The sequence below is a fragment of the Vigna angularis genome, chromosome 10 (genome assembly GCF_016808095.1).
Source record: "Vigna angularis cultivar LongXiaoDou No.4 chromosome 10, ASM1680809v1, whole genome shotgun sequence".
NCBI classification, from domain to species: domain Eukaryota; kingdom Viridiplantae; phylum Streptophyta; class Magnoliopsida; order Fabales; family Fabaceae; genus Vigna; species Vigna angularis.
This window is the reverse complement of record NC_068979.1, coordinates 899,840-922,608: the sequence shown is the minus strand read 5'-3', so window position 1 is coordinate 922,608 and position 22,769 is coordinate 899,840. Positions and strand designations below refer to the sequence as shown.

Here is a 22,769-nt window from a genome sequence, read left to right as displayed (position 1 = left end):
TGCAATATTTATCGTCGTTGCACTTAAAGCATTTTGAGCATCAAAGTTCAATTCTCTTATGGAACTTCTTTTTCTTTGTTTGTTAGCATTTTTAAGGCGCACTTCTTTTGCCATATATTGTGTTTTGGTATCTTTCCAAGCGTAATTGAGTTTAAATTATGATTGGTACAGTTTAATATATTTTCTTTGCTTACAATTATTAAATACGAAAACATGTAAATACAAAGACAGAATTTCTTTTAGTTACTGCATTAATAAGAAATGCTACAAATAGCAACCGAAAGGACATTATTTCAGTTACAGAATTTATATTTTATTTGTCTACAAGGATCACATAATGTTATGTCGTACAAATACTAGGATGCTACACCGTTGGAGTCCTCATCAAGAAAAGGGTAGTCAGTGTAGCCAAGAACGGGATCACTGGTGTAGAATGTTTCTCTGTTATACTTATTGAGAGGAGCATCGAGAGCAAATCTCTTTGGCAAATCTGGATTAGCCAAGAACCAACGACCAAAAGCAACAAGATCAGCTCTGTTTTCAGCAATGGCTTTCATCCCATCTTCCCGTTCATAACCTCCAGCAGCTATAAAAGTACCATTGAAGGCCTTTCTCATAGGTACCAGGCTGTCGGGGCATTCGATTTTCTGTGCAGCAGTTTTCATTCTTGGTTCCACCATGTGACAGTACAGAATACCATACTTATTCAAGGCGTTAACCATGTAAAGCCCCAGCTGTTTGGGATTTGAGTCCACACATTCTGCATACTCTGCAAAAGGTGATAGCCTAATTCCAACTCTATCCGACCCTATCTCGTTGACAACAGCTTCGACAACCTCCAAAGGAAATCGACACCTGTTCTCGAGGGATCCACCGTATTCATCTGTTCTGTCATTCACCTGGTCTTTCATAAATTGCTCCAATATGTAGCCGTGTGCCCCGTGGATCTCAACCCCATCAAAACCTACAATTTCCTCAACCATAAAGAACCATATAGAATCATAAAGAATGTTTTGAAATGTGAAGGAAATTAATTACCAGCTTCGATGGCATTCCTTGCAGCAAGTCTGAAATCGTTCACAATATGAGGAATTTCATCGGTCCTCAGGCGCCGTGGTGGCGTGAAATGCACTTTATCAATGCCGTTGCTTCGAATTTGCGGTGTGAGTGGCTTGTCCGTAGATGATACGGGTGCTTGTCCATTTGGCTGATAATCTGTACACAAATCAGAATGCAGAGAGTTCTTGGTCAACTATCATCCAACAACCCTAAAGTATTGAACTTGAAATTAGATTTGAATTGAGTATGAAGGAGAAGGATAAAAGACCTGAATTTGAAACTCTTCCTACGTGCCAAATCTGACAAAAGAAGACAGCGCCTTTGGCATGAACAGCATCGACAATGGGTTTCCATGCTTCCACTTGCTCCTTCGTCCATATGCCAGGCGTGTCGGGATACCTTTACAAATGAGATGTGTTATGGAATGAAGATGAAGATGAAGATGAGAAGAATGAGAGAATAAGAATAATACCCTTGAGCGGTGTCGGAAACTCCGGTGGCTTCGGCAATGATAAGGCCTCCATTGGAGGCTCTCTGAGAATAATAAAGGACGGCGTGCGGTTGTGGAACGTTGTTGTAGGACCTCTGTCTGGTCAGCGGTGCCAAGACAACTCTGAAAAAAAAAGAAGAGAAAATTAAAGGAGTTGATCGGAAAATGAAACGGGAGAAGGTGGTTGAGAGAGTAAATACCTATGAGAGAGATTGAAATTTCCCATCTTGTAGGGAGTGATGAGAGGATTTGATTGGTGGGAAGTGGCGGGAGCAGCCATGTGCGGTGGGTGTGAGGGTTGAATTTGAGTGGTTTTGGAAGCGAAGTGGAGGAGGACGGTGGCGGAGGTTTAGTTATATAGAGAGTGAGAAGAATCGCAGAGAAGCGAGGCTGACGTGTGCCATTGCGTAAAAGGAGTCGGCTTTGTTTGACCCCGAACCAGAACCCACGCAACTGGTTAGCCAAAGCAACATCAAGTCTAATAATTCGCACGTGTGCAAGAAAAACAAAGTCAAAAAACCAGAAGCCCAATGCGGCCCAAACGCTATAACACTGTGAATTTTGTTGGGAAATCGAATTCACATTGCTCCTTTTTTGTTTTTCGTTTTTTAATTAATAAATATTTAATAACGAGTATATGCACGTAAGTTTACAATATCTTTTGTAAAGAATATTAATTTGACTATTTATTTATTAATGAATTCAATAAAGAATGATTAAATTGTTCGTGTTGCTATAATGATGTTTGATCATAAGCCTTTTAGAAAATCTGTCTCCCCAAAAAGCCGGCTACATTGATTCATCTTTTCTGTTATGTCTTGCAGTTGACACCACAGTATTTAAATATTTAAATATTATATATTCGATAATGATTGACGAAAAGATAAAATTAAAAATACTGAATACAATTTGATAAATATGATTTCAATTTAGAATAGTTATGGTAAGAACTAATATAGATAGATAAAGTTTAAGACAATGTGATTTTATTATTCAAAATTTAAAATAGATAAGTAACGTGGGAAGAGAAATTAAATACTTTATTTCTTATTTTAACATTTTACATTATTTTTTAATTTAAGTTATTACGTTACAATTAAAAAAATTAGCAATTTCATCTTCTGTGCAAGTTTGGTTTTTGTATTTTTCCTCTTTCTTACTGTTTTACTTCTTATTTCTACCTGATTAGTGTAATGCACATATGAACCAATAGAGGGACTGAGAGAAGAAAAAAGAGATGGACTTTCTATTTTCTTGAAAAATCCAGAATAAGCTTGCCCAATAGTATTTGGGCTGGGCTGTGTGGCAAACTACCACAAGTCTTATTATAGAAGAAACAAATTCAATTAAACTAGCCCTTGTTATTGTATTTAATTATACTTTTAATTCATTGTAAGTTTGGTTTTTTATATATATTTTTTCCTAACTTTAATTACAGCTTAACTGCATATTTATATTAATTGTTAGATTAAATTTTGAGACGGAATTTTATTTAAATGATAATAAGATTAAAATAACTAAAAGATAAATAAATTAAAAAATCAAGTCACATGAAGTATAGGAACACCGTTTTAATTACTAAATTCATTTTAGTATTTGAAGTTGTCATAGTCAGTTCAATTGATTTTTTAGTTTCTTTTTTTAAACAACAAAGTAGTCTTTAAAATTACACATTATTTCAATTGATTTCTTTTTAAAATGATAAAGTTTTTTAAAATAGTGACGCTTCATATTTGGAACCTATGACGAATTGGCCATTTCCAACCATGTCTATGATATCTTATCAATGACATTTAAAAAAAAATGTAGAATACATTTTATTTAGTTCCCTTAAAATTTATATTAAAGAAAAAATTCTCTCGTTTTATAAATACTACTAGTAATGATTACAAGTCTTATTATATAAGAAACAAATAATACAGAATTACTTATAATCCATTTATGGATGGAAAACCTATTTATATACTATGAAAATTAATATTTTATTTTCCTTATAAATATTGTAGATTCTTTATAAGGTGTTGTGAGTCCTGTGTTTTCTTTTGAAAAAAGAATTATTATCACTTTTTTTTAAAAGGTGGTAATCTATCCATACCTATACAAATACTTTAACTTGAATTAGTATATTTATTGGAATTTAGTGCTCTTTAAAACATTAATTTTTTTTCTTTATAATTCTTATCTGCTCATAAAGTAAACATCTTTAAAATAAAATCTTCTGAATAACAAGGGTAACCCATAAGATTATAGAAGTTTATCTGAAAACATTACTCAGCATGGTCAACACTTCCATAGCAGTCAAAATTGTCATGGTCCACTTGAAAATACCAACAAACCAGAATAATTTGCTCGAATTCCATCAACCTGTTGGAATATTGAAACAATAAAAGTATTCCTTTAATAAAAATGTCCCACCGAACATAAAGTAGTTACATTTAAATTCTAGTAAATAAAAGGAACTGAAATTTAAACACCTTTTCCTCCTGTATGAACACGTTTTAAAATATGATTTACTTCATATAGAATAATATATTGAAATAAGAAAGAAATGTAATAAAAAAGTTAAGACGAAACTATGGTTGACTTCATATTTAAAAAAGAAATTACTTAATGGGTGAAATTGGAAAAAATTGTAGACACCAAAAAGTACTTAAAAAGGAAATCCCCTTTATTAATGTTGTGAAATATTGTCTAAGTAGATTATATATCATCATTTATTTCGTGAAAACAAATAAAAACAACCTTGTGTGAGTGAGAAGTCGTTAATAAGCAAAAAAGAAATTAAAAACAAAAAGTAAAAAGAGATAACAGAAAAAGAAATCTTATTCAATGTGGTTCATCTATGGCTGGTTGTATAGTATTTAGTTTATTGCTTTTTAGGAGATATTTCATTTAAGTTTTTTCATTAATACTTGTAACTATAAATATGTATTTTTGATGATTATAAATATGAACTGAGTTTTATATATGTGATTCTAATTAATATAAAAGTAAAGAAAGGATGGGTAGTTTACTTAGGTGCACTTGAGTTGTTTTAGTTTTTGTGGACTCATGTGGAGTCCATTTATGCCTGGATATATTAAATTTATTTTATTTTAATGAATTTGGTGTTAGTTAGTAGAAAAAGGGTGTATATAGTATATATTTTTCTTTTGATTATTTTGGTTCACTTGTCATTAGTTTAATAATTGTTTTATTATTGTTTCGACAGTGTCAATCACATAAGGGTTTGCTGCTTGATGGTGTGAGTATAATATTGTTTATTTTTGTGAAATTGGGTTTATGTTGGTGATATTCGGTGAAGTTCCTAGAGGAGTGGTGGAAGGAGCATTGATACTTATCTAGTGAAGCTCTTTGAGAATAGAGTGGTGGGGTGTATACTTGTCCGGTGAAGCCCAAGAGGGTGGTGGGAAGCATATACTTGTCTGGGAAAGCTCTAAGAGAGTGGTGGGAAATGTCGTAGTGTAATAGTATGGTAAAGTGTATCGGCTCGGTGAAACTCTTTAAGAGAGTGGTGAGAGGTGACACTCGACCTTATGTTATATGTGAGTGATATGGTGGTGATTCAATATATAGTGAATGAGTTACTTTGACGAGTTAGTGAATGACTGAGTGAGTTTGGGTGTGAATCGGTTAATTTTACGAAATGATTGTATGTTTATATGCTGATGACTTTGAATTCGGATAGTACGGGTGTAAATGATTTGATGTGATGTCATGTGAAGATGTATGTAGGTGTATGATGATATGTAATTTTCGAAAATCTTATTCTAAGTTGATATTTATTAGTTAAGTATGTTTATATGACCCGATTCTGTTGACTCACTCTTGCATGTTGTTTTCACCTGCAATGATCGTACTTGTACGGGAATAGGTGTTGTTACAGATGTAGTTAGAGCGAAGTCGAGCAACGAGATATATGGGAGAACTATAAGATTTTAATTTCAATACTAATAGTTTTGTAATGGAATTTTTTAAATGTTTTATAGTTGCATTTGATTTATAAAGTTTTCAAAATTAAGTTATAATAAATGAAAGTTTTTAATTAAACTGTATCTTGCAATGGTATATGAGTTAAGTATTAAGAAGTTTTTTTTAAATCTGTAGCATCCTAAAATTTGAAGTGTTACACAAGCTTTTCCTTAAACATTGTTGTATCAGCTAAGGTGGACGACTTGTAGGAATTTCTCATCATGGCTCGATCAGGAATAGAGCTTGGCCTAGGTGGAACTTAATCTTGGAAGTTGACGGATGGAGGTCAGTTTAAGAACTCAATAAAAAGGAATTCGACCTAGGTGAACGACTTGTAATGTTCAATCATATGGACGTACATACAAATTTCATGGTTTTCTTTGATTATTTAAATAAATACAGGATAATAAAAAAGAGGTTTAATCCTTTTCGACATCCTTATTTGTGTACGAATGTCTGAGATAGGTCCTCGTTTTCTAAAGTGTATCAAAATGGTCCTTAATTTTGAAAATTGATATCAATTGAGTCCTTCCCGTTAAGTTGGCTGGACGGCGTTAAATAAATTGATGAGTGGGATGCTGAGATGACGAAATGTTACTGACGTGGCATTGACCTGGCTTAATTGACGAAATGCCTCTATCTGGAACGCGCGCTTCTTCTGCGTGCTCATCTTCCCCGGCGAATCGGAACCCTAAAGCGCTACGCGCAAAGTTCAATTCAGAGAGAGAAGAGACGGAGAAAGGGGAATTGGAGAAATCAAGAGAGGAAAGGAGACAAACCCTAGCGACGGGGCGAGAAGGAAGAAGCGATTGGGGAAATTGGGAATTAGGGTTTTTGAGAGAGAAAAGAAGGAATTGTAGGAAGCAAAGAATGAATGGGAGTGAAGAGCATGATGGTGGGTTCTGATGGGTTGGCGGAGATCAGAATCAACAACGATTCCAGGTCCAATAGTGGCAGGTCCGGAGGTGAAGAGCATGATCCTGGAGCCTGTGGTGACAAGGCAAGACTCTAGAAGTCCGAGGGCGACGGAAATGGCAGTGCCGGTGCACCTTGGAGGGCGAGTGGCGGAGGTGGAGTAGAATGTGGAATGGATGTCTTCTGACAGAGATCTTATTGTTGCCGCTCGTCCTTAACGCTCGGATGATTGAGATCTTATTGTTGCCGCTCGTCCTTAACGCCTGTCGCTCGTACCGCTCGACAGGTACGCTCGTCATCGAGCTTGTCGCTCGACAGGTATGCTCGTCATCTGCTCTGTCGCTCGTGCCGCTCGACATCTACTCTTGGACGATCGGTCTTACCGCTCGATAGATTCAATTGTCTTCTCACTACCGATCGTCTCCTCTCTAGGACGATCGGTCTAGGAAGTCGCCGAAATCAAACTCCAAGCCAGAATCCCAATTCATTTCGCCACCATCTCCTTCACGCGAGCCCTTGCCTGACCGCCGCACAACCCCGGACCACCGTCAACCTTCAAACAGTGCCACCAGCCTCCGTCAAAACCGCGAGAACAGCCACCCAGAATCGCGATCCTCATCGCGTCTCTCTTCGCGAGTTCGGTGATGAGTCGATATTTTCTACACTTCACTTAGTTTATTGTACTAAAATTAATCAGGGAATTGTGCTTAATTGTCCAGTATTTTCCTGTTTTTACTAATTATGCTTAAATTAACCAGTAATTCTTATTTTAACTAATTTGAATTATCTGAGCTAATTATTTGTATTAGTAATTGCAGGGAAAATATTGAATAATATTGTGGAACATTTGAAAGAGCATTTTGTACACCGAATTGGCTAAATCAGTAGAAGAGAGCAACTTAATTCTTTGATGGTTTCCTAATGCATCTCACGGCCATGATTGAGTGTGTACGTTGGAAGTGGCAACCAATGTTTCCTTTATTTTAATATTGTGGAGAGACATTACCTGTGAAGTGGAGGCTATTCTGGAAAAGTGATTCACGGCATAAGACAAAATGGAGAAATTTCCTAGAAAGTGGGAGCCACCACAATATTTCTTGGCTGGAACGTGAGATTGAATTGTGGGAGAAAGTAACCATTAATTTGGAGGAAATCACACGGAACATGTTTAACCTAAGGGGTCCATTAACCACTTAGTAAATCATCTTTTCATTTGAAATGGAGATGGTGTGCACGATTTTACTTTTGTTCCAGATGCATTTGGTGATTGAGGAATAAAGAATAGAATATTGATTTATATTGCACAAGCAAAAAAAAAAAAAACTCAATTGGAAGTGGTAGGGTGCATTTGTTTAGGCTCCACATTCAGCCTTCACACGTTCCAGCATCAAATCAGCTTCCATCCACCAAACTTGAAGAAAGGAAGCACAAGGCAATTCTTCACGTCCAGCACTTCTCGGCAGCATCCAAGATTGACACGTTCCAGCAGTCCAAGCAAAGAAGAACAAGCAACACCAACGTCCACACCAGCAGGAAGAAGCTTGCAGCAGTGTGCGCCTGGTGGGATAGCAGCAGTGTGTACACAGCAAAGAAGAAGACGTCCAGCTTGAAGCCACCTTCACGGTGCATTGAAGGTTCACTTTGCTAGAGAACAGAAGCGGCACACATGTTGTTGAGAAAGTGGAGTCCAGCAAGTGCAGAAAGCATAAGAGTTCACCACGGGGTCTGGTCCAGCTTTGAAGATGAAGAGACGACACAGCCTGGGTTGGTTCCACGTCCAGCAGCACAACTCCTTCCAGCAAACTTGAATCAGTTCAGCTGCTGGTCCAGCAGAATAGATGCTTCACGGTCCATGCAAAGAGAAGCAGTAGCACACGGTGGCTGCAGCAAGAAGAGGGGAACTGCACCTTCACGCCTTCTTTCTTTGAGAAGATAAGCAAGGAAGCTCACGGGTTTGGGAGGCCAGCAATTCACGTCCAGCTTGGAGCAAGCCAGGGAGTAGATGAGAGAAAACTCACACCCCATGGGCAGCAACACGTCAAGGAGAATGCCATGACAGCAGCTTGGTTCGTCCAGCAGGTGGAGAGGAAGACACACCGCACGGTCTAGCTGTGATGGAAAACAAGAGAAGCAAGCCAATAACACGGCCAGATACGTCCAGCAGAAGCGAGAAAGCTTTGTCACGGCTGGCTGGAGCAGAGGCACTCACGGTCTTCACGTCCAAACTCCACCCGTCCAGCACATTGGCAGCAGCTCACACCCATCACACACGTGAAAGGAGAAGGGAGCCCACGACCAAAACAAAGAAGAAAAAGACAAAGAATGAAATGGTGAAGGGAGCCCACTGGAAGGATATTCACGTATTCATTAGGCTGAGATAAATTTAAAAAAGGTGATAATGGGAGACAAAAGGGAGGAGGCAGCAAGCATAATATCCCTGTCAGCATGCTTCACACACAACTCACGTTCAGCATAGGAGAGAAGCACTTTGGAGGATGGTATTCACGGGAGTAACTTCAGAATTGGGCTATAAAATGGAGCAGCAGAGAAGAAGACTGGAGGAGGATATTTTATTAGATTTTAGGAGTAGTTTAGGGCAGCCATGGAAGAGGCTCTCGCCTCTTTCTCTTTCGTTCTCTGAAATTCCATTTCAAACAATGCAATTGTAGTTTTAATTTCTGAAGCAGTAGAATTGTGTCACCTTTGCTCGTGTTATTTTTAGTTGTACTGTTGATTTTAATTTAAGTGTTAAAAGCTTTGATAAATTGCATTTCCAGTTAAGTGTTTTTATTTTTACCGTCTCTCTTTATTTTACCGTTTAATATTTTTCTGCACCGTTAAATTATGTCAATGTATTTTTCAGTTCATTTTACTTTCAAATGTTATTTTGACGGTTTATTTTCTATCAATGCATTTCCAGTCAAGTGTTTTTATTTTTACCGTCTTTTACCGTTTGGTTTTTACAGTCTTTAAAATTTATTTCAGTGTTTTTAAATTCTATTTTATTTAAATTCCAGTCAGTGTTATTTATTTTTCCGCATCAACAAAAATTACAAACCCCCCCACTTCGTGATAAATCTGAGACTGAACCACATAAATTGGTCCTTGAGAGACGACCTAGGAGTCACTTCCTAGTTTTACTGCATTAATTTCTGTGCACATCAAATTTGTATGACCGCGACAGTCATATCAAATTTTGGCGTCGTTGCCGGGGACCAATGACGGTTTGGTTTTAGATTTTTGTTGTATAAAGTTTTGTTCTGTTAATATGTTTGTTTTGTGTGTTTTGTCTTGTATATTTTTGTAGGCAACAACGACACCTTCAGCAAATTTTGGCGGCGTTGTCACTTCAGTCCAGGTTCTTGTTTTAGATTTTTACTGTTTTTGTTTTATTACGTGGTTGTAATATATGTTTTGTCTTTTATATTTTTATTGTGTTGTGTTTTGTATTATGTCTGTTAATTAAAAAAAATTTATAAAAAAAAAAAAAACTGAAAATATTAGTTTTACTCCATGTTATGCTTCTGTATATTTTTTTATAATCCTTGCTTGAAGTGAAAGTCCAGGTCTGAGATAGGTTTTGAACTAGAATAGAGAAAATGACAGATTCTCAAGACTGGATGTATGATCTAGTCAAGTGTCTTCCCAAATTCCTTGGGTTGGCACATGAAGATCCATACAGGCACCTCAAGGAGTTTAGTTTGGTGTGTTTATCTATGAGGCCTGCTGGTGTTTCCAAGGAGACAATGTTGATTAAAATGTTTCCCATGTCCCTGCAAGATGAAGCAAGAGACTGGTTCATATACCAGTATCCTTTTAATAGTTGGCAGGAAACACAACAAAAATTCTTCGACAAGTTCTTTCCAGCAGCAAAGGTGACCAACATTAGGATGAAGATCACTGCCATTGAGCAGTTTCAAGAAGAAAACCTAGCAGATTATTGGGAGAGGTTTAACAGGCTCTGCACAACTTGTCCAAACCACCAAATTCCAGAGCATTTGCTCTTGACTTATTTTTATGAAGGGCTCCTAGACAATGAAAGGATACTTGTGGATGCAGCTATTGGTGGATGTTGGATGGATATAACCCCAACAGAAGCGAGGAAGTTGCTCTGCAAGCTGGCTGGTGAAAGTCCAATTGAGGTAGAAAAGGAAGAACCTGAGCAGCTTGTTCTGGATTCCGACACTGATAGCCCTGAGGATGCAGCTGATAACTTGGAGTTTGGTAAGAAACTTCTCAGTGAGCAAAAGCAGTTTTATTCTGAACCTGAGATTCCAATTTTACCTAATTTGCCTACACATTCAAATGCATGTGATTTGACGCACATTGATTCTATAAGGTTTATGACTGATATTGATACAAATTCGATTGACCAATCTAAAATTTTTAATTCAGTGTCAGCCATTGAACCCATTGGTAAAAGTTGCGTCAATATTGATTTTGAAAGAGAAACTGTGCAATCTGATGATTTTATAGAGTCAGGACTAAACTTTGATTTAACACAGTTTTTTGAAAATTTTGAATGTGATTGCGAATCTGGTTCTTGCTACATTTGTGCTGAAATTGATTATGCGTTACAGCCAGACTCTAAGTTTATTACAAATGCTATTAAATGTGAGTTTGATGACAAGAATGCAGAGTTAAAAGAAAATGCAGGTGCTGACATTAAGGAATGCATGATTAATGAAGGAGAGATATTGTTGAAACAAATTGTTGTGAAAAGAAAGAAGAAAAATCTTGTTGTGAATGATATGGCAATATTGATGAAGCAGTTCCTCATAAAAAATTTATCGCTGGATCCTGAGGCAAAAGACATCTCCCTGATAATCCAAATTTGGCAACTGCCACCATAATCAGGGGAGTTTTCCTATTCCTTCTTCCCTTAATTTTCTTAATTTGCGAATTAGGGGAGAATTCTGATTTTCTTACTTTACAAATTATCTATATTTTAAAAAAAAAAATTTATATAAAAAAATGTGTCTTCTCTTTCACTTCCTAGTTTTACTGCATTAATTTCTGTGCACATCAAATTTGTATGACCGCGACAGTCGTATCATTCGGCAATCTCGAACCACCATCATCTTCGCCACAGCACCACTGTAAACAACATCGTGCCACCGCACCGCCAGCCACAAGTCATCATCACCGTGCCACCATTCATTTTCCCAATCATCATCTCAGACCTGCATATCCAAAAACCCAATCCGATCTAAAAAATCCTTCGAACCCTAAACGCCGAAATCAAACTCCAAGCCAGAATCCCAATTCATTTTGCTACCATCTCCTTCACGCGAGCCCTTGCCTGACCGCCGCACAACCCCGGACCACCGTCAACCTTCAAACAGTGCCACCAGCCTCCGTCAAAACCACGAGAACCGCCACCCAGAATCGCGATCCTCATCGCGTCTCTCTTCGTGAGTTCGGCAATCTCGAACCACCATCATCTTCGCCACAGCACCATCGCAAACAACATCGAAGGTGAGGAGAGCGACGAGGGCGTGATCGGGGAAGTGGTGGTGGAGGAGGAGGTCCTTCTTGAGGGAGAGCAGTTGGTCGTCGGGGGAGGAAAGATCGATGAGAAAGACGAAGGCGGGGGGAGGGGGAGGGAGAGAAGAGGAGGGAAGAGAAGGAGAGTACTCGACGGTGCTGTAGGTCCACGTGCAAATGAATTTGATCCACGTCATTAAAATTTGCTTCGTCAGCGTGCCACGACACAATAAATTTAACGCCGTCCAGCCAACTTAACGGGAAGGACTCAATTGATATCAATTTTCAAAATTATGGACCATTTTGATACACTTTAGAAAACGAGGACCTATCTCAGACATTCGTACAAAAATAGGGATGTCAAAAAGGATTAAACCTACTCTTAACTGCTGAACCGTTTACTATGATATCGCTAACTATATGTCGACCGTCGTACGTATGGACATAAACATATGAGATGTCGTGCGAGCGAGCTTTGTATTGCATACCCTTATTATTAGTTTTAACTGTCGTTAGGTCGCCCGGGTTACCGGTCGACTGTTGGTGAATTAGGTATCCTACAGTACAGATATTATAACGAGAGATCGGAACAAGAAGACTAATGGGGAAAAGGAAAAAGAAGATTGCAGGTCAAGTAATAAAACAAAGCAGCAAAACAGCAGTAGATAGTGGAAAAAAAAAACTAGTTACATATTCAAACTTTGATATGAATATCCACAAGCCTCCCTTTGTAACTTTGATGGTCTTGCCTAGACATTTATTTTTTTGACAGGAAAAAGTGTTCAAATATCAACATTACACAACTATTTATTCAACTAATTTCAAATGCTCTTTTAAGAGGGTGGTAGATGTATCACCAAAATTATTTGCAATCTTGCTTAACACCCCGAATTTGAAGTTCTCGTCTTCTATTCTGCTTCTTAACAGATGAGCCGTAGGAGAGAGGTCAAGGTCAGCAACAGCATCCTCTACTGCAGCAGGGTAGACTTTTAAAGCATGCTTTAAGTTTTCTAACTTGCTATTTTGGTCTTCAAGCTTTTCTTTCATTATGTCATACTGAATTTCCAGAGATTTCCAGAAAGAATCAAGAAGTTTATCTACTTCAAGTTTTGAACAGTCCAGCGAACTCTCACTTTTGTCATCTGTGCACATGATAAACATAGTATTAGTAAATAGAAAAGTATATTAATAGTGCAAGAAGATACAATAATATTTATAGAAAATTTACCTATCAGAATGGTCCATTTAAAAGTATCCAAAACACTGATAGGATCCGTGCCTGGAAAATACCTTTGGATGTATCGGATAAATGTAGCCTTGCTTTTAAACACTTTGGTGAGAGAGATCTTCTCCCTTCTCTCTTCTTCTTCTAAAATGGCAAATAATCTGGGAGGCAGATGGAGTGATCTGTGCTTATAATGTTTTCCAGAGGAAGTCACTTTACTTCCGGTTTTTCAGCGCCAGATGTCACCTTCTTTTGGCCAATTTTCCGGGGCATAAGGACTTCCTTCACCGGATATTTTCTGTGTAAAATAAACCATAATAACAAAACAAATAATTAATGACTATATTTCGGGATTCCACATTTAAATAAAATAAATTAAAAAAAGGAATAATCTCACCTTTCTAACATTACCCATCAGATCACTACAAAACAAAAACCATTAGCAAAACTCAGTTATAAGGATATGAATGAAAGTGTACTGTTTGGACACATAATTAATTGCATCTATAACTTAGTGTACTTAGGATGCTTTTTATAGGTTGTTATAGGTAAAATTTTTAGATGAGTTATGATAGGCCTTTACTGGTATATAGTAGAAGGAACAACCACCCAGAATCGCGATCCTCATCGCGTCTCTCTTCGCGAGTTCGACAATCTCGAACCACCATCATCTTCGCCACAGCACCATCGCAAACAACATCGAAGGTGAGGAGAGCGACGAGGGCGTGATCGGGGAAGTGGTGGTGGAGGAGGAGGTCCTTCTTGAGGGAGAGCAGTTGGTCGTCGGGGGAGGAAAGATCGATGAGAAAGACGAAGGCGGGGGGAGGGGGAGGGAGAGAAGAGGAGGGAAGAGAAGGAGAGTACTCGACGGTGCTGTAGGTCCACGTGCAAATGAATTTGATCCACGTCATTAAAATTTGCTTCGTCAGCGTGCCACGACTTAATAAATTTAACGCCGTCCAGCCAACTTAACGGGAAGGACTCAATTGATATCAATTTTCAAAATTATGGACCATTTTGATACACTTTAGAAAACGAGGACCTATCTCAGACATTCGTACAAAAATAGGGATGTCAAAAAGGATTAAACCTACTCTTAACTGCTGAACCGTTTACTATGATATCGCTAACTATATGTCGACCGTCGTACGTATGGACATAAACATATGAGATGTCGTGCGAGCGAGCTTTGTATTGCATACCCTTATTATTAGTTTTAACTGTCGTTAGGTCGCCCGGGTTACCGGTCGACTGTTGGTGAATTAGGTATCCTACAGTACAGATATTATAACGAGAGATCGGAACAAGAAGACTAATGGGGAAAAGGAAAAAGAAGATTGCAGGTCAAGTAATAAAACAAAGCAGCAAAACAGCAGTAGATAGTGGAAAAAAAAAACTAGTTACATATTCAAACTTTGATATGAATATCCACAAGCCTCCCTTTGTAACTTTGATGGTCTTGCCTAGACATTTATTTTTTTGACAGGAAAAAGTGTTCAAATATCAACATTACACAGCTATTTATTCAACTAATTTCAAATGCTCTTTTAAGAGGGTGGTAGATGTATCACCAAAATTATTTGCAATCTTGCTTAACACCCCGAATTTGAAGTTCTCGTCTTCTATTCTGCTTCTTAACAGATGACCCGTAGGAGAGAGGTCAAGGTCAGCAACAGCATCCTCTGCTGCAGCAGGGTAGACTTTTAAAGCATGCTTTAAGTTTTCTAACTTGCTATTTTGGTCTTCAAGCTTTTCTTTCATTATGTCATACTGAATTTCCAGAGATTTCCAGAAAGAATCAAGAAGTTTATCTACTTCAAGTTTTGAACAGTCCAGCGAACTCTCACTTTTGTCATCTGTGCACATGATAAACATAGTATTAGTAAATAGAAAAGTATATTAATAGTGCAAGAAGATACAGTAATATTTATAGAAAATTTACCTATCAGAATGGTCCATTTAAAAGTATCCAAAACACTGATAGGATCCGTGCCTGGAAAATACCTTTGGATGTATCGGATAAATGTAGCCTTGCTTTTAAACACTTTGGTGAGAGAGATCTTCTCCCTTCTCTCTTCTTCTTCTAAAATGGCAAATAATCTGGGAGGCAGATGGAGTGATCTGTGCTTATAATGTTTTCCAGAGGAAGTCACTTTACTTCCGGTTTTTCAGCGCCAGATGTCACCTTCTTTTGGCCAATTTTCCGGGGCATAAGGACTTCCTTCACCGGATATTTTCTGTGTAAAATAAACCATAATAACAAAACAAATAATTAATGACTATATTTCGGGATTCCACATTTAAATAAAATAAATTAAAAAAAGGAATAATCTCACCTTTCTAACATTACCCATCAGATCACTACAAAACAAAAACCATTAGCAAAACTCAGTTAGAAGGATATGAATGAAAGTGTACTGTTTGGACACATAATTAATTGCATCTATAACTTAGTGTACTTAGGATGCTTTTTATAGGTTGTTATAGGTAAAATTTTTAGATGAGTTATGATAGGCCTTTACTGGTATATAGTAGAAGGAAAACCGGTACACATATTGGTACACAACCTAACTGCCAAGGCAGTTAGAGTGGGTAGTTAGGAGGTTTGTATATAAGGGCCGAGAGGGTAGGTTGAGGGGGTAGCGAAGTAAATACTATTGATTGTTAGGGACGTGTATCCTGATAGGGAGAGGTTAAGCTCTCGGCATTGTATCCTTGTATGTGTGTTGAATAAAGAATCATTGTTTTCAGTACTCTTGTGTTGTGTTGGAGTGAAGAGAAGTGAGTTACATTAGGTTCTTGATTAACGAACCTAACATTTGGTCCGACCTGCCGGATCCTAAAAGGAGAGGAATCAGCGATGGGAAGCAAGATGGAGGGAAGAGTGGACAATTTGGAGATTACGGTGGAGGGAATCAAGGAGGAGACAGCGGCGATCAGGCGTGATATACAACAATTAATAAAAGGGATGGGGGGAATTCCCTAAAACTGGCAAACAATTAGTAAAATTTCGTCATCTCAGCATCCCACTAATCAATTTTTTTAACGTCGTCCAGCCAACTTAACGGAAAGGACTCAATTGATCTCAATTTTCAAAATTAAGGACCATTTTTATACACTTTAGAAAACGAGGACCTATCTTGCGGGAAGAACTCGCAAGGTTAAAAAAAAATTACTCTTAATTAAATGTTAAAACAATTATTATTTTATTACACATATTATATAACCGTAGGTGAAAATTACATAATAAATATTGTAATGAAAGTACACTAATTTTTTTAAAACAAAAACACATAATAAATGACAATTTTAAGATTTACATCTACCAATATTGTTACTTAGCAAGTACAATTATTTTAGAAAAACTCACAATTTTTTTTTTCATAGTAGCTTTTACTCTTTTTTTTTCTTTTTTCATATTATTCAATGTGTATTTAAATTTGGTAAATATCCACTTCACAACCAACTTATACTCTATGTACAAATCTTGCATGTGGTAAATTTAAAAAAGAAAACATCAGAATAATCATATATACCTGTTAAGTATTAAATTTGATTATTTTTCATGTGGGAATGTTCGACAATATATAAAGGAACAACAGTTTTCATATTCAATGTTTGAATATGTTTCACAAAGTAACATATCAAATGGTGGTCTCGTCAAAGTACATATTGTTGCAAATGTTGCTGGATGGAGACATGACTACCCTTAAAAATCATAAAAGGGAATTGTCAAAAATAATATTATGTGTGATATGATGTAACATTTAAAACATGATCAACATTTTGTTGCAATATTTATCGTCGTTGTACTTAAAGCATTTAATGCATCAAAGTTCAATTCTCCTATGGAACTTCTTTTTCTTTGTTTGGTAGCATTTTTAAGGTACGGATTGCACTTCTTTTGCCATATATTATGATTGGTACAGTTTAATATATTTTGTTTGCTTACAATTATTAAATACGAAAACATGTAAATACAAAGACAGAATTTATTTTAGTTACTGCATTAATAAGAAACGTTACAAATAGCAACCAAAAGGACATTATTTCAGATATTTGATTTGTCTACAAGGATCACATAATGTTATGTCGTACAAATACTAGGATGCTACACCGTTGGAGTCCTCGTCAAGAAAAGGGTAGTCAGTGTAGCCAAGAACGGGATGACTGGTGTAGAATGTTTCTCTGTTATACTTATTGAGAGGAGCATCGAGAGCAAATCTCTTCGGCAAATCTGGATTAGCCAAGAACCAGCGACCAAAAGCAACAAGATCAGCTCTGTTTTCAGCAATGGCTTTCATCCCATCTTCCCGTTCATAACCTCCAGCAGCTATAAAAGTACCATTGAAGGCCTTTCTCATAGGTACCAGGCTGTCGGGGCATTCGATTTTTTGTGCAAAAGTTTTCATTCTTGGTTCCACCATGTGACAGTACAGAATACCATACTTATTCAGGGCGTTAACCATGTAAAGCCCCAGCTGTTTGGGATTTGAGTCCCCACATTCTGCATACTCTGCAAAAGGTGACAGCCTAATTCCAACTCTATCCGATCCTATCTCATTAACAACAGCTTCAACAACCTCCAAAGGAAATCGACACCTGTTCTCGAGGGATCCACCGTATTCATCTGTTCTGTCATTCACCTGGTCTTTCATAAATTGCTCCAGCATGTAGCCATGTGCCCCGTGGATCTCAACCCCATCAAAACCTACAATTTCCACAACCACACACACGTCACTCTAGTTAGCTTGTCAAACAATCATACAGAATGTTTTGAAATATGAAGGAAGTTAATTATTAATTACCGGCTTCGATGGCATTCCTTGCAGCAAGTCTGAAATCCTTCACAATATGAGGAATTTCATCGGTCCTCAGGCGCCGTGGTGGCGTGAAATGCACTTTATCAATGCCGTTGCTTCGAATTTGCGGTGTGAGTGGCTTGTCCGTAGATGATACGGGTGCTTGTCCATTTGGCTGATAATCTGTACACAAATCAGAATGCAGAGAGTTCTTGGTCAACTATCATCCAACAACCCTAAAGTATTGAACTTGAAATTAGATTTGAATTGAGTATGAAGGAGAAGGATAAAAGACCAGAATTTGAAACTCTTCCTACGTGCCAAATCTGACAAAAGAAGACAGCGCCTTTGGCATGAACAGCATCGACAATGGGTTTCCATGCTTCCACTTGCTCCTTCGTCCATATTCCAGGCGTGTCGGGATACCTTTACAAATGAGATGTGTTATGGAATGAAGATGAAGATGAAGATGAGAAGAATGAGAGAATAAGAATAATACCCTTGAGCGGTGTCGGAAACTCCGGTGGCTTCGGCAATGATAAGGCCTCCATTGGAGGCTCTCTGAGAATAATAAAGGACGGCGTGCGGTTGTGGAACGTTGTTGTAGGACCTCTGTCTGGTCAGCGGTGCCAAGACAACTCTGAAACAAAGAAGAGAAAACTAAAGGAGTTGATCGGAAAATGAAATGGAAGAAGGTGGTTGAGAGAGTAAATACCTATGAGAGAGATTGAAAGTTCCCATCTTGTAGGGAGTGATGAGAGGATTTGATTGGTGGGAAGTGGCGGGAGCAGCCATGTGCGGAGGGTGTGAGGGTTGAAGTGGAGGAGGGTAGTGGAGGAGTAGTGGCGGAGTAATGGCGGAGGTTTACTTATATAGAGAATGAGAAGGATTGCAGAGAAGCGAGGCTGACGTGTGCCATTGCGTAAAAGCAGTCGGCTTTGTTGGACCCTACGACCTGGGTTCCATTTTCGCATACATTCTTACATCACCCCGAACCAGAACCCACGTACGTGGTTAGCCAAAGCAACATCGAGCTTATTAATTCGCACGTGTGAAAGAGAAAACAAAGTCAATAAAGCAGAAGCCCAATGCGGCCCACACACTATAACACTGAATTTTGTTGGGGAAATCGAATTCACATAGCTCCTGTTTTATTTTTTTATTTTTAATTAATAAATATTTAATGACGAGTATCTGCACGTAAGTTTACAATATATTTTGGTGAAGAATATTAGTTTGACTATTTATTTATTTATTAATGAATTTAATAAAGAATGATTAAATTGTTCGTATTGCTATAATGATCCAATTGGTGTTTGATTAGAACCCTTTTAGAAAATCTGTCCCCAAAAAGCAGTCTACATTCATTCATGTTTTTCCTTTATGTCTTATTTTAAATATTATATATTCGATAATGATGGTTTAAAATATAAAATTAAAAATACTAATACAATTTGAGAAATATGATTTCAATTTAAAATAGTTATGTAAGAACTAATAAACGAAACGATAAATAAAGTTTAAGTGATTTTATTATTCAAATTTTAATATGGATAATTAACTTCAAAATAACGATTTTAATAACCGTAAATAAAATTGAACGATACCACTCAAGTAAAAGTAAATATAATCATGGCTATATGGAAAAGGAGGAATTAAGTACTTTATCCACTAGTTAGTATAAACATGTATTTTTTATGATTATAAATATCTAATCATGTATTTTTTATGATTATAGATATATCTAATTTGTACAACCAAAGGTAGGAAAGAAAATAACATGAACAAAATGTATAAATTAGGGAGAAAAAAAAGTAAACAAAATGTGAGAAATAAGGAGAGTGGAAGAGAGAATGAAAGACAAAAATGATTTTTGTAAACTATATATACCTTGGGCCAAAACTGTTTTGTATAATAAGTGAGAATTTTTAATTTATATTTTTTTAAATCAATCCAAATTATTTATAATCAATGGATATTTTAAAATTAATCAAAGTTATTTAAATGATAGATTTTAAATATTTTAATCTATCAATTTTTTGTTTGAACTAATGACAGATATTTTTAATCAAAGATATTTTAAAATCAAGAGTTATTTAAATAACTTAGTGTGGGAGAGATTTTAAATATTTTAATCAATCAAAGTTATTTTTAAATTAATGAAAAACATTTTTAATTAATTACAAATATTTTTAATTAATAAAAAATATCATCATATTTTTGTGCATATTAACAATAACAACCTCCATCTAATAACAACTGTCTCTAGAGCTTATGGGTGGTTATAGTTACATTAAGTGTTATGTCAGGATTGAAATTTATGGTCTTGAACTAGATGCTTACTACGGCTGGAGGATTGATGTGATGAAATTCTGAATAAGATTTTAAATCTGGGTGTCTCGGTGCTTGTCTTGCCTGATCAGAAAAATCTTATAAATGCGTTGCTAGTTATATTGAAGGGAGAGTGTCAACGATGTTTTTAAATAATATTCTGGTAATTTGTTGCAGTTATTACTACGGTATTTAAACATTTAAATATTATATATTCGGTAATGATTACCAACAAAATAAAATTAAAAATACTAAATACAATTTGATAAATATAATTTCAATTTAAAATAATCATGTTAAGAACTAATATACAAGATGATAGATAAAGTTTAAGACAATGTGATTTTATTATTCAAAATTTAAAATAGATAAATAACGTTAAAATAACGTTTTTAATCAGAGTAAATAACCGTAAATAAAATTGAACAACACCACTCAAGTTCAAAAAGTAAATATAATCAAATATTATAACCATAGGTACATGGGAAGGAGAAATTAAATACTTTATTTCTTATTCTAACATTTTTCTTTATTTTTTAATTTAAGTTATTACGTTACAATTAAAAATGTTTAGCAATCTCTCTGTCCATAAGTTTGGTTTTTGTAATTTTCTTCTTTCTTGCTTTTCATGTTCTACTTGATTAGTGTAATCATGTTTTATTCACTCTCAACCCATACTCATGTTCTTAAATACTCAAATAGTGATAATCATTCACTAAACATTCAATTAAGAACCAAAGTTCTTCAATCACATGCCTAACTTGGGTGTCAGAGTGTCTTTTGCAGGTACCTCATGTCTTTGTCAAGAAGGCAATCGTGCGGCTTCCATTGAAGACCGAGCGGTCGTACAAGAGCGAGCGGCTCAGACTAAAGGAAGGCAGGCGATTTATGCGGTCCAGGCATTCAGAAGGAAGGAATACACGTTAGAAAGGTACGTCTCTCGGTCCCAAAAAATCCCTACCGAAACATTTTGGCGCTCACCGTGGGACTGGGGGGCATTCCTTGTAACCACAAGGAACCAGACAAGGACGCAGTCTCAACGTCATCATGTCAACCACACCCCTACATATTGATCCTGGTAGAAGAAACCATCAACGTCAACAAGCTTCTATGAATTTACAATCATTCGGCCATTGTACCTCAAAGGTATTTGGTCATTCGGGCTTGAATGTTCGGCCTTTCATGGCCTCAAATACTTAGCCAAATTTGGCGCCGAGTGTACAACATTCAACCGTTCGACAATTCGGCCCTACACGTATTCGGCCATTCGGCCTCACAGGCATTCTACCATTCGGCCTCGAGTGTTCAAGCATTAGGTCATTCGGCCATCAAGTGTACAACATTCAACCGTTCGACAATTCGGTCCTACACGTATTCGGCCATTCGGCCTCACAGGCATTCTACCATTCGGCCTCGAGTGTTCAAGCATTAGGTCATTCGGCCATCAAGTGTTCGGCCATCAGGAATTCGGCCATTCGGCCATCAGAAATTCGGTCATTCGACCTCACAACCGCTCTGCCTTCCATGGCCTCAGGGTATAGCTCGAGCAGACCTTGGTCTTTCTCTCTCTCCCGTTCGGTCACAAAGCATAAAGCACCCACAGCTCATTCAAGACATCTTAATACGGATTCCTCGTCATTGACCGTTAAACATTCAACAAAAGACCGAACAATCTTATTTGCTTGGCCGACCGGCATTATAACAACCTATTTTGACATTAATGCATTGGTTTGTTAGGCTACTATTTTTCTCACCATGTAAAATTCGAGTTGTTATATTTCTTCAGTGCAGGTGATAGGATTCTGCAAATCACAATGCCAAGAGGTAAAGCCCTCTCACTAAGAAGTTCTCTAGGAACTCCTAGTGCAAAGCCGAATAGTAAAGCTCGTTCCCTAGGAAGAACTCCTAGGTCAAAGTCACAAAGCCGAACGGTAAAGCCCGTTCACTAGGAAGAACTCCTAGCTCAAAGACCGAGAGGTAAATCCCTCTCGATGATGTTGAAGACCGAGAGGTAAATCCCTCTCGTCCACCAAAAAGCTGATGATAAAGACCGAGAGGTAAATCCCTCTTGCCCGAGAGGTAAATCCCTCTCGTCAACCAGAAGGCTGAAGATAAAGACCGAGAGGTAAATCCATCTCGACCCAGAGGTAAATCCCTCTCGTCAACTAAAAAGTTGATGCCGAAGAGCGAAAGGTAAATCCCTCTCGCCAAAAAGTTGAAGTCAAAGACCGAGAGGTAAATCCCTCTCGCCAGAAAGATGAAGTTAAAGATCAAGAGGTAAATTCCTCTCGGCCGAGAGGTAAAATCCCTCTCGCCAGAAAGTGTAAGTTAAAGACCGAGAGGTAAATCCCTCACCAACATTCCCTCACTGTATAAATGCATTCCCACATCCAAGTACTCTCACGGAAATCATATTTCTCTTGCTTTTTCTCCCTTCTAACTGTGCTATTGTGATGATCAAAGGTGGTCCAGTGGTAGTGCCAAACAG

The 22,769-nt window shown here is 37.2% G+C and overlaps 2 protein-coding genes across 2 annotated transcripts; both read right to left on the bottom strand.

The window, feature by feature from the left end:
* Positions 1 to 233: 233 nt before the first annotated feature.
* Positions 234 to 2,047, bottom strand: LOC108320907 (putative 12-oxophytodienoate reductase 11). Its single transcript, XM_017552504.2, has 5 exons — positions 1,750 to 2,047; positions 1,532 to 1,672; positions 1,328 to 1,458; positions 1,039 to 1,215; positions 234 to 964 (listed from the first exon to the last, which is right to left on the bottom strand). The coding sequence occupies exons 1-5, from the start codon at positions 1,827 to 1,829 to the stop codon at positions 357 to 359; spliced, it is 1,137 nt and encodes a 378-aa protein (XP_017407993.1). The 5' UTR covers positions 1,830 to 2,047; the 3' UTR covers positions 234 to 356.
* A 15,025-nt stretch (positions 2,048 to 17,072) lies between these two features.
* LOC108320908 (putative 12-oxophytodienoate reductase 11) lies at positions 17,073 to 18,795 on the bottom strand. The gene is made up of 5 exons (XM_017552506.2): positions 18,666 to 18,795; positions 18,450 to 18,590; positions 18,246 to 18,376; positions 17,957 to 18,133; positions 17,073 to 17,859 (listed from the first exon to the last, which is right to left on the bottom strand). The coding sequence occupies exons 1-5, from the start codon at positions 18,743 to 18,745 to the stop codon at positions 17,252 to 17,254; spliced, it is 1,137 nt and encodes a 378-aa protein (XP_017407995.1). The 5' UTR covers positions 18,746 to 18,795; the 3' UTR covers positions 17,073 to 17,251.
* Positions 18,796 to 22,769: the final 3,974 nt, after the last annotated feature.